Source organism: Hemicordylus capensis, chromosome 2 (genome assembly GCF_027244095.1).
Source record: "Hemicordylus capensis ecotype Gifberg chromosome 2, rHemCap1.1.pri, whole genome shotgun sequence".
In the NCBI taxonomy this organism is placed as follows: domain Eukaryota; kingdom Metazoa; phylum Chordata; class Lepidosauria; order Squamata; family Cordylidae; genus Hemicordylus; species Hemicordylus capensis.
The window spans coordinates 423,425,288-423,437,485 of NC_069658.1; the positions used below are offsets into that span (position 1 = coordinate 423,425,288).

Here is a 12,198-nt window from a genome sequence, read left to right on the forward strand (position 1 = left end):
CTGAGCCCTTTCAAATCTCAGTGCCTTTTTGGAAGACACACAGAATGCTGGAAACTGTTGCCATTCCATAGACCTCTTTGGAGTGCAGGGAATAACTACACTTCCCAGCGCTTACTGTGCACCTTTCAAGATAATGCTAGCTCTCAACAGGGCTCTGGTTCCCTTTAAGGGCCTCTCCAAGCACAGGGCACAGCACTCCATGGTGGAAACAGCTGACTCTGCAGAGCCAGGGGAGCTGTGTAGAGTATTTGACCTCAGCGGAAGCTTCACACAACTTGTCAGGAAGCTGCACTTAGGGTTGACCAGAGCCACCTCTGGCTTCCAGCCCTTTCAGTGAATACTACTGCTCAAATTGCTTTTAAAGTGAGGCAGAAATTTAGTGAATAGCAGCCGATGAAACACTACACACTTTCCTCTGAAGCATCTACTGCTGGCTGTGTCAAACATTCTTGAGAATTTCCCCCCTTGAAATGGGCAGGACATGAAAATACAGAAGAAACCATTCTGTGAATACCTATTCATCATAAGATGCTGTCAGACATCAGCTTCTATTTAAAGGAATAGAAGGTGCATGCAAAACATTGAACTACTATACAATCAGATAGACGTTTGCACATTCTTAAACATCATCGCCTGAAATGCCACTGGTGATGGTTCAAGTCCCTTTTCTTTGCACCAGAGATTCCTTAAACTGGGCTTTTCGGTAAGATCATCTGTAACACAGTAGTCTGGCATTCATCAAGCATCCTAATCAGACGTAGGAACAATATTCAGTCCTTAACTGCTGCTGCATTTATCTGCTCCTGCTCAAGTTGCTTCTGGAGACTCTTCCTCTGAAAAAAACGATATACTCTGGCACTACAGAGGTAGCCACCATACAGAGTCAGGAGCATCATGGAGCCTGAGAACGTCTTGTAGCTGATGTCTGCCAGCTGCTTTGCAGAAACCATTATTGCTGTGAAGAAAACAAAGACTAAGTCACTTAAGTATGCATAACAAGGATGTGGCTGCACCTTATGGAGATAACACACATAAAGGCTATTCTCATGAGCAGCTGCAGCAGGGCAGGAGTGGAAAAACACGGGTAGCGAAGTTCATGTGGAGCCTCAGGACCTGCTCCCACTCCAGGGCAGGGCTCCCTGGAGTGTAGCCCAATTTTTAAGCCAGATTACTGGGCCAAAGCCCCATCTTACTGCAGTGGCCCCGATGGTGTGTGTAAACAGGGATGTGTCTAACTCCCAGCAGCCTGGCTTCCTAAATAGCAAAGAGTGTCGCTTGAAGAGCAGCATTGCCACAGGCCACAATGCATTATGTGATACCGGAGGCCTTCTCCCCTCCAGATCCCAAATGTAGTAAGCTCTGCTGTGTCGACTGTGTGGGTGCGTGGGGGAGCACTCTAGCCACTATGCTTGTCTGGGGGGAAGGCAGGTATAGTCCTCCCTCCCCTGCCCACCTGGTCGTCAGAATAGCCTTATACTCCGAGGCATACAACCTATGACACTTGGTTGCAGCAGACCAGTAGTTCATAATGGAGGTGTGGTTTGCTGGTGCCAGAGCTACACCAGCTAATGGGGAGCTGGGGGGAAGCTGACTCGCATCTCTTCATCAGGCAGACGGCAAAGGCAGCAGTTCTCGCTTTGCTTTTAAAGAACTGGTGTCTTCTATTCTGCCTGATGGATAGTGGCTCAAAAGCTTAAATATCCCAACAGACACTTGGTACACTAAGATGTACCTCACCTTTTGATCTCCTTAACCAACCTGAGTAAGAGAATGTTGCTTTCCCTTTTTAGAGGGAGAGCGGAAGCACATACAACTGCTATAAATGACCCAAGGGTTATTTACACAATGCAGTGACAGCAGTTCACTCTTAATGTGACAGATGTGTCTGCAACCAATATTTGAAGAGACGTGCATGTAAGCACACAGGGAGGTTAGTTGGCAGCTGTTAAGAAGTGCTCACTCTATACATGTTGCGTTGGAAAGACATTTGCTGTGTATGTTGTGAAGCAGCCCTTGAATATGCAATCCTGTCTCCAGACAAGACATTTCAAGCAATTTCTGATCCATCATTACTGAATTGTGTGTGTCATTTCTGTAAAAAAAATTTACCCACAAGGAAAAAGCTACCTTGCTTTTCACATGTTTATTGCAGGAGCAAATGAGTAGTCCCCTTTCATAGTAAATGCTCTCTCTTTCAATCCACTCCAGCTTCAGATTTGCCTCTTTTTAAAGTGTGCAAAGTCAGAGGCTGAAGTGAGTTCTGAGGCTAATATAGCAGGACGACTACTGTTATGGCAGTGCATTCTCAACAAACAGCAGAAGTACTACTGAGTATGTTCTCTGAAGCTAAACAGCTCCTCCCCAAGAAACAGTGGTGAAAAGCAGTAGGGAAGATCAGAATGATTCTTACACTGTTTGGGGTTATTACTGTTTTAACAGAGCACCCTATTTTAACCATAAATATAGTTAAGGCTCTTCAAAATTATGAGAACTAGGAGCATTTCTGGAAAGCCAGATCCACATTCTATTTCACTTCTCAGAATTCTGCACTCCCCTCCCATCATCTTATTTTCAATAGATTATTTATTTGTTCCAGTTTTATACCACCTTTCTGCCTTGTCAAAGGTACCCAAAACAGTTTACAATATTAAAAAAAGGAAATTACGTAAGATTAATAAAACGTCGTCTCAGGCTGTTAGCCTTTTCAGGAGCTTGCTTGCCTAGGTGCTTGCTTTCTTGAGTTTAGTGGAATGCTCACTCCTATGCCTGCTTGGGAAGAGGAGACTCAGAAGAAAGATTCCAAGATCAGGCAGCTGTTTGGTTGGACAAATATGTGCTGAGTCCAGGCAAGATGGAGGATCCAGAGAATAGAGTTTCAAAGAAAGGAGATTTGTTTATTTAATCACCTTATATTCCCCCACTTTTAACAATTTATTGGGTGTTTTAAGACCAAACATTTCCAAGTATATTGTCCTTTTATATGTCCTGTCATATAAAAAGTCTTTATATAATCCAGTTGTAAATACCATTATGCCATTTACCTCCCTTGAGCTTAACAAGCTGTTTTAAAAAAAGTAGTGAAAGGGGTAGAAGGGGAGAAAAAAGGTGCTCTACTTTATACTTCTCTTGTATTATTTATTATAACTGATATAGTTATTACACTCTGGATGGCAAGTTGGAGCTTCTTTGTTATAGGATAAGTTTTCAGACCACAAAGGGAATAGGACATAGTTCAAAACACAGATGAGTTAAGAGAGGCTGCTGGGTAGAACCAGTTTTAGCACAGTAAATGAAGAGAATGCAATCCAGCAAACTCATGGCAATACAAAATCCTCATGACTGAAATGCTGTAAGTAGATGCAATACATTGCTAAGGAAGTACATGCATTGGGCATAAATACTGAAATAACTACAAAACTGTCATAACTAGTTTTACAAGGAAAACCAACCAATGCTTCAGAAAAGGGTCATATTTACATAAGGAACCTCCATTCTACAGTGTCTCTCTCCAGCTAGACTGAGCCGAGGAAGAGGTAGTATACTGAACTGTACCACTTCAGACTGTAGGTGAAGAACACACTGGAACATCCACTCATGAAAAACCCGAGGCTTTACAGCTGTTGGACTACAACTCCCATCATCCTCAGCTGCAGTTTACTTGCATTTGTAGGAGCTGTAATCCAAAATAACTGGAGAGTCTCAGGTGGGCCACCTCTGGAATAGTCCTATCCAGCATGTTAAGAACACCCTACAAATATTAAATTAGTAACATAGGAAGCTAGCTGCCTTCTACCATTGGTCCATCTGGCAGCAGCTGCTCCGAGGTTGCAGGAAGAAGTCTCTCGCAGCCCCATCTGGAGATGACAGGTTCGGAACTTGGAATCTTCTGCATGGGAGCAGTCCCATTTCCTAAGGGGAATATCTTACAGTGCTGCTCACTCATGTAGTCTCCCATTCAAATGCAAACCAGGGCAGATCCTGCTTACTAATAGGGATAATGCATGCTTGCTACCACAAGACCCGCTATCCTCCGCAAAAGAAAGGGACAGAAAAAAAGGTTCCCAACGCGCCCTCCCAATCCAACGGTAATTTTCTACAAAGGAAGTCTCCCCGACGCCCCACACAGAACATTTTTAAACCAATTCCTTTTAGCCTGAAGTGGAAGAGGGCATTCACCCACTTCAGGTCCCTGCCGCCGCAATCTCAGCACACACACACCGTCTGCCTATAACGGTTCGACTCCTTCGCGGGCTCCCGCAATCTTTCCCTTCTCCCCGAGACGACGACTCTCCGTTGTTTTGCGGCGTGCACCTCTAAGAGTGTCCACTTCCGGGTTTTGCTCCTACACAGAAAGCCTTCTGGGTAACTTCGCTTTCCTTTCCCCCCGTCCCTTGGTCGTGTCGCGTCCTGACCTTTCTTCAGAGGTAGGAAAAGTCGAGAGTGACACCTCGCCTCAAGTTTTGGCCTCAGTTTTCTCTCTCTTTCCCCTGAGAGAAAGTGATCGCGGCTCATAGATAGCAATGTCGAAACTCGGGATGAGAGCAATCGTTTTTATTTGGTAGCAGCGTGTCTTATTCCATTCCAAAATAAAATGAACACCAACTCTCTCCTATGGGAGGAGAGCTGGTTTTGTGGTAGCAAGCATGACTTGTCCCCTTTGCTAAGCAGGGTCCACCCTGGTTTGCATTTGAATGGGAGACTACATGTGTGAAGCACTGTATTCCCCTCGGGATGATGCCGCTCAGGGAAGAATCTACATGCTTGCATACAGAAGGTTCCAAGTTCCTTTCTTGGCATCTTCAAGCTAGGACTGAGAGAGATTCCTGCCTGCAACCTTGGAGAAGCCGCTGCCAGACTGTGAGGACGATAGTGAGCTAGATGGACCAATGGTCTGACTCGGTATAAGGCAGCTTCTATGTTCCTAAAGGTAAAAGCAAAGAGGAGTTCCTGCTTGGTCATAGTCTTCCCAACACACACGGGGAAACAAACAGTACTAGTAAAGAGAGAAGTATTTGCTGTCTGATTCGCAACTTCTATATAAGCATATATACAAGCCCTTAAATGTTTGACATGTCTGCAATGCATGCAATTCAACGGAGCACCAGGCTTCTGCATGTTGGATTTGGCCGGCAAGGGTAGGGTAATATAGGCAGATCGGCCTTTGACGGAACCTGAGGGATATGCTTAAAGGATTTTTTACTGGAAATCCAAACTTGCAGTCCCACTTCTAACTTGCAACATTAGTAGGAGACGCATTGCAAAGCTATAAGAGAGCGTCTTCTTCTCTAAGAGCCCCACCGCCCATTGAGGTCACTTGAGGAGGTCCGTCTCCAGTTGCCACCAACTCGTTTGGTGGCTACACAGAGACTGGCCTTCTCGGCTGCTGCCCCGAGATTGTGGAATGTGCTCCCTGCTGAGATACGATCCTCCCCATCTCTGGCAATTTAAAAAAAAAACACCTGAAAACCCATCTCTTCAACCAGGCTTTCTCAGCTTTTTAAAACTTGTTTTTAAATTCTTCTGATTATTTAATTGTTGTTTTACGATGTTTTTAATTGTTAATTATTGTTTTTATGCTTTATTATTTTTGCTTTAATTATTAACTGATTTTAATGGTGTTTTAATGTAAACCGCCCTGAGCCTTTTGGAAGGGCGGTATAAAATTTTTAATAATAAATAAATAATAAAATAAAATATTGTAGCCACTTCCGCAGCCTCAGTTCCCCTACGCCCTACCCAATGAAATATGAGGATAAAGGGATCTACTGGCACTGGAGTTTGCAGTGGCAGAGTTAAGAACACAGGAAGCTGTCGTCTATTGAGTCACACCGTTGGTCCTCCATCTAGCTCAGTACTACTCTGACTGTCAGCAGCTCTTCAGAGCTTCAGGCAGGAATTTTCATCAGCCCTACCTGGAGACGCTGCGGACTGAACCTGGGACTTTCTGCTCTAACAGCAAGTCTGCGGCCCCATCCAACATTTTTGCTATCCCGCACAACCCCCCCACCATCCCGCCCCCTTCACAATAAGAACCGAATTAGAAAAAGCAGCCACTCTTAGCTCGCATTCTTTTGCTTGGGGGGAAATAGGACATGCTGCTACACAATGATAGCCACGCTAACGTCCTGGATGTCTCCGTTGCTATAGTCATCGGTTTACCGTTCTGAAAACACTTAATGCTTCGTTGAAGAAAACCCGAAAATTTTCTATCAAGGTGGTGAAATGCGTCACTCGTGTCTTTTTGTACGTCGGTGTCTATGTCTCCTCTGTATGTGACCTTGGCACCACAGAGAGCTGAAGGATTGGCTAGAATTGGCTAGAGTCGAGAGACGTAAGTCTCCGCTGCCATTGGCTGCTTCGAAGGTCTTGTGGTGCCGCGGTGCATCTTAGGACGTGTAGTTTTCATGCGGCTCCCTGTCCTCGGAGGACGCGTCCTCTGCGGAACCTTCCTAGGAAAGATAGAAGGAGAAGCGCCGTTGGGGCGGGCGACAAACAATTATAGCCAACAGACACAAGCAGAGTGTGAGCATTAGGCGCACAGAGGGAGGAATTACACTGTTGCACTCCTCTTTTCCCAGTCAAGGACTAGAAAGTTGTCTTGTTCAAGGGATGAAAAGGGAGAAATTGGATACAGCTACCGTATGTGAGCGTGCACGTAGCTTACGGATGAAGAACCTAGACTCGCGTATAGAACTGGTGTAACATGATTGGCAACAGCTGCGAAGTCCCCAATTCCAATGTCAGCCTTGCCCTGGCAAACTTATGCTCGTGCTTACATTTTTACCATGCTCAAGAACATCTGTCCCCAATATTTTTATTTTTGGGGAAGAAAAGTTCTGGGGAATTCAAACGCTTGCTCACGACGTTGTGATGTTTTGGTGAATCATAATAAAGGTGATGTTTTCGTGAGTCATAATAAAGATTACTTACTTTATTACTGCTAATAAAGTAAAGTACTTTTATTTTTTGGATTTTTATTTATTTTTGGTTCCTAATAGACCAACACACTGTCTGAAATGTTTGCCTGACTTTTAAGCAAGCCTCAGTTTTAGCTCACTGTGTTGACATTATTTTGGACATACTTCACATGTCTGTTGTAGGAATAAGGTATATTAAAACCTTAAAGCACTTAAAAAGCTAAATATTATTAATGTAAATTTGACACATTTCTAAAGGAAGTTGGGAGTACTTCAGTAAGTACAGCTAAAACTTATCCTATTGTGCCAAGGAAATTCTTTTAAAGCACTTTGATAATAGTCGAATAATGGGGAAATGATAACTGCTTCTTAATATTGGCTAAAAATACTTAGGACATTTTGATAATGGCAAAACGAACCCATTACAGCAAACTAAAAGGAGAAAAGTGGTCTCCATTTATAAATTGTTGGAATAGAAGGTTTTCATATTCTATAATAAGGCAAACTTATTGCTAATAGCTTTGTAAAATCAGTATCAATCCTACCAAATGTTTGGGTAGATTTTAATGTTGTGACATATGCAATCATATTTGTTTTATGTCAATTTTCTCTAGAATACGAGGTATATTTCTCAGTGTTACTGAAATTGTCATGCAGAGGAGAAACTTCTTTCAGCAGGTCCTGCTTGTCTTGTAGTGTTTCCGAGACGAAGAATACAAGAGTTGCCAAAATGCCTGCCTCCCCAACCAGCCCTGCCCTCTGCCGGCGATTATGGTCATGTGCATGCCCTCTATATGTGACTGAGTTTGTATGTCAGCTGCCTTGTGAAGCATTGTACCTAAAGAGAGGCTAAGACATTAAAATAAATATTTGGCAAATGAGCTCTTGGAGAGGTGATTGTGCCTCAGACAGTAAGTGGAGGGAAATGATAGTTAAACGGTGCTGATCTGAGCTTCCAGATCCCTATCTGCTATTTATAAACTGCTGACCCCGCCAACATAGGGCTACTTGATATGTCTCCAGTTGTGTAGTCGGCCGGGAGAGAGACTGTTCTTCTGACCCCAGCATAACCCTTGACTGGGTTGAGATATGCAAAAGGGGAAAGGTGTTTGGGGGGCAAACTTGAGGCAGAGTGAAGACTTCCACATGTGTAGCTTCAGCCACCAGATCTGGTGGTGCAGTGCAGCCTGATCTCATGCATGTCTACTTGGAAGTAAATCCCAGTGTCTTTGCAGGAGCACTGACTGCTTGATAAATGTGCATAGGATAATTGTGCCTTTAAGAGTACATAGCTAGCATTTGGAAACCTGAGATCTGCTAGTAATTAGGAGCAGGTGGTTGGCTTTGTGTAATAACTCTCCTGGTATCCCCTGGAAACTGCCTTAGAAGTGTAGAGAAGATTTCACGGTGGCCTGGAATTTCTAACTGCATTCTTCTACTCTCCTAATATCTAGATCTATCTCACGTTAGTTTTTGCTTGCACCTCTGAGTCTGCTCCAGTTCTTCTCACTTGTTCTCCATCTGCGATATGGAGGAGTCAGGCTAGAGCCTCACTGCTCCCCCTTGCATGTTTCCACACTTACCAAATACATGTGCCCTTGCAGCACTGCTCATTGCAAAAGGCCGGAATGTTCAGGACTGCAGTAACCTGCGGGTTTGGAGAGCTGTCCGTCCCCGAAGACAGGTTTTCTGCAGAACAGGGAATGCTCAGCATACAGCATTACCGATCCCACTTGCAGCAAATTCCAGCAGAGATTAGTTTATGTTAAGTCCACACCTTAAAACTGAGAACAGCCCTTAACATGATGCTGTGTGGGCAGAACATAACTCCAAATGGCAAAGGGGAGGCTTTTAATAGCAACTGCAAAGGGCAGGGAAGATTGACATCCAAACCTAGGAGAGTTTCAGAGAGCAGCTCTCCTAGTTTCAGTTTTTCCTTGGAGTGGATGCTGCTTCTTAGTCACAGATCTGCATCCAGATGGCTTTCTTCCACTTTCTGGTACAACTGGGAGTCTCTAAAGGTTAGGGTATCCAAATATGGAGGAGGATGGAGTGCCTGTACCTTTAACAGTTGTGTAGAAGAGGGAATCTTGGCAGGCAGCACTCATTATACAAGGGATTAGACAAGTTGCACTCTTCTGTATGAGTATTAAAAGATAAAAGACCCCAAAGGCATTTTTCTTTGCATTTTATCACCCTATTAAAGATACTTACATCATGATCCAAAGGTATTCAGAGGTAAATTCCATTGAGTTAAATAAGACTTACTCCATATATTTAGGATTTCAGCCAGTTCATATATTTAAAGGTAGTGGTACCATAATCTTCTCTGGACAGGTGATTAATTTATACACTAGACCCCTGCTAACTTGGCAAAGAGGCACCTTTTAATGTGATGATTCTCTTTATTTAGCAGGGGGAGAGTAACTTGGCCCTATCCACCCCCAGCACAGTACTTCCAGTGACTGTTGCTGGTGTCTATCTTATGTTTCCTTTTAGATTGTGAGCCCTTTGGGGACAGGGAGCCATCTTATTTGTTTGTTATTTCTCTGTGTAAACTGCCCTGAGCCATTTTTGGAAGGGTGGTATAGAAATCAAATGAAGGAATGAAGGAATGAATGAAGGAATGAAAATACTATAGTTATTGTTAAAAGGAAGTAAGATTATTCCATGTGGTCCAATAGTGATCACTCCACTGAAGAATTTAGGAAACCCTTAATTTCAACAACATGTATTCTCTTGCCATACAGGAAACACCTCTTAAATTTAGGTACCACCAATATATTGATTTCTTCAATGTGCCAAACATTAAGTTCTCACACTAATTTAAAGAACGTCCAGCTTCTTAATACTGTCTGGCTGTAAGTCAGCACATCTGTCCCATTCATTTAGCTTTGAACTTCAAACACACCAATGCAAGAAAAGGGTTAGTCTCCCAATCAACTATATACATTGAAAGGCAATTCCTAGTATTTGGTAGAAATTCGATCTACTCCAAAAACTGGTAAGCAGTGAGAAAAATAGGTTTAAAAACAAACAAACCAAAAAACCAACCACAACCTTAGAATTTTGGACTAAAAACACTTTTAAATCCAAATTGTGTTGCTTAATGTCAGTGTGGTACAGAAAGCAGAAGAGAGCTTTAAAAGTGAATGTTTTAAAAGTGAATGTATATTCTAGCCAACATAGATTTTCCATTTGAAACTGCAAACATATTGAATGTGAGCTCCTTGAGACAGTGCTGTCTATATGAAGCTGTCTAAGAACTGAGTGAGACCATTGATCTATCTAGCTCTCCACTGGGACTCTGAAGGTGTTTCCCTCAGATGTATCTGGAGATGCTGGGGACTGAACCTGGGACCTTCTGTATACAAAGCAAGTGCTCTGCCACTGAACTATGGCCCCAGCCCCAAAGGCAAAGAATGGGAATGTACCTTTTTTTAATGGGCTGCTCTATAAAACACCATGTACACTGATGGTGCAATATTAGTGATAGCTTTGGGAAGTGGAAAACAAATTGTAAAGTTACAATTCTCTACTCACTTAGCTGGAAGTAAATTCCATAGAACTCAGTGGGACTTACTTCTGAGTAGGCATGCTTAGGCTAGCACTTGTGAGAGCAGCCTACACTTCTCTAAATGTTCTTTGTGAGCTGCCACCTAGTGGTTTGCTACATGTGTCCAAGTGTAAATTTCCTGATTCCTAAAGCCTTTTGAGATAAACTTGGCAGCAAAAATTTAGGGTTTTGTTTGTTTGTTTTTACATAGCCCTTGGGGCAAGTCCACATTGGACCACACTCTGCAATAAAGATGGCCGACATCTATTTGTTAGTGCTAGAGGTGACATGTGGCTGGCAAAAGGAGATGCCTCTTGAGTTAAGAGACCTCGATTTTGATGGAGACAAGAGCAGAGATTATCCACAACCTACCTCCATCAGAGGAATTAAATATTATTCAGGGAGAAAGAGAAGCTGAAGAATAGGGGAGCAGAGCTGGTCACTGAGCCATTTTGGAAGGGCAGTATACAAACCTAATAAATAAATAAATAAATAAATAAATAAATGTGATAGCAGGCAGAATTGCCCCCTTTGCTAAGCAGTGTGTGCCCTGGTTTGCATTTGGATTAGTGACTACATGTGAGCACTCTCTGCTTAAAGATATTCCCCTTAGAGGATGGGGCCGAAATGCTAACTCTCTGGCATCTACAAGTAGGGCTGGGAAAGATTCCAGCCTGAGACCTTGAAGAAGCTGATGCCAGTCAGTGTAGACAATAGCTGGTTGGACCAGGGGGTCTGACTCAGTAGAAGGCACCTTCCTATGTTCCTATGAAAGAGGGAAGCCTTTTGGGATCCTGCTCAGAATGAATGGATCACTTTGATACTACGTTGTCATCCCCCATCCCTTCTCCACCCCCATCTTCTTTGCTGCTCCCAGCAGAAATGAGAAAGCCACACTCCTAGTGTCAAACCTTTCTCTTCCCCATTTTGGGCTGGCTGAATGAACAGAAAGGTCATAGGGTGTCCAGTGATTCCGAGTGTCTAATAAAAGGCACATCTTCCCTGCCATAGCAGCAGATTGAATTGCCAGAGGGGGATGGGTAGGGCTGCAAAGGTCACACCAAAGGAGGAAGGCAGCCTAGCTACAATGGTGGGGACAGCAAGGGCCTTGTGAAAGGGACAGAACACCTTCCTTCCCACCGACACACACACACAGAGCTGGGAGGGTCTGAAGTCCCTTGTCCTGAAATCTCCTGTCCAGGAAGCCAAGGCTAGCAAATGTAGCTTGTAACATCTGTTCTTGCAGTTACTCACTATAGATGGCAACCCACACTTTTTTACAGCATGCTTTGAAAGGATGGGAATAGCCTGTCCAGATGTGTGGAGAGTGTTAAACAAGAACAAGTTTGTTCTTTTCAGCTCGAGCCTCTGCCTGTTGACTGACAAGCAAGGGGTAGAAAAATGAGGTGGAAGAGTGGCCCGTACCTCTTCAGCTTGCAGCAACAGTTTTGAAGTGTGTGTGCACACATCCTCCATGCAGGTAGAAAACTACTACAGCAGGGAGCAGAACGACTGTATTCCTAGCAGTGGTGCCTGTACATGCATTCCTTGTCAAAGTGAACTTGCATAGAGACTCTCTCAAAAGCCGGGTGCAGCTAGGCAATATCCTAGTGCAGAGTTTCTTAACCCTGGGCCCCCAGATGTTGTTGGACTACAACTCCCAGAATCCCCAGACATGGCCTTTGTGGCTGGGAATTCTGGGAGTTGTAGTCCAACAACATCTGG

The 12,198-nt window shown here is 43.7% G+C and overlaps 1 protein-coding gene across 2 annotated transcripts; it reads right to left on the reverse strand.

Moving 5' to 3' along the window:
* Window positions 1-517: 517 nt before the first annotated feature.
* On the reverse strand, window positions 518-4,388 carry LOC128344239 (cytochrome c oxidase assembly protein COX14). Of its 2 annotated transcripts, none has more exons than XM_053293990.1 (2): window positions 4,181-4,388; window positions 518-955 (listed from the first exon to the last, which is right to left on the reverse strand). In XM_053293990.1, exon 2 carries the CDS (start codon window positions 948-950, stop codon window positions 771-773), a length of 180 nt encoding a protein of 59 aa, XP_053149965.1. In that variant the 5' UTR covers window positions 951-955; window positions 4,181-4,388; the 3' UTR covers window positions 518-770. The 2 variants fall into 2 exon arrangements, with proteins under 2 accessions (XP_053149965.1, XP_053149963.1); XM_053293988.1 differs by having other exon boundaries at window positions 4,219-4,375.
* Between the last annotated feature and the right edge of the window lie 7,810 nt (window positions 4,389-12,198).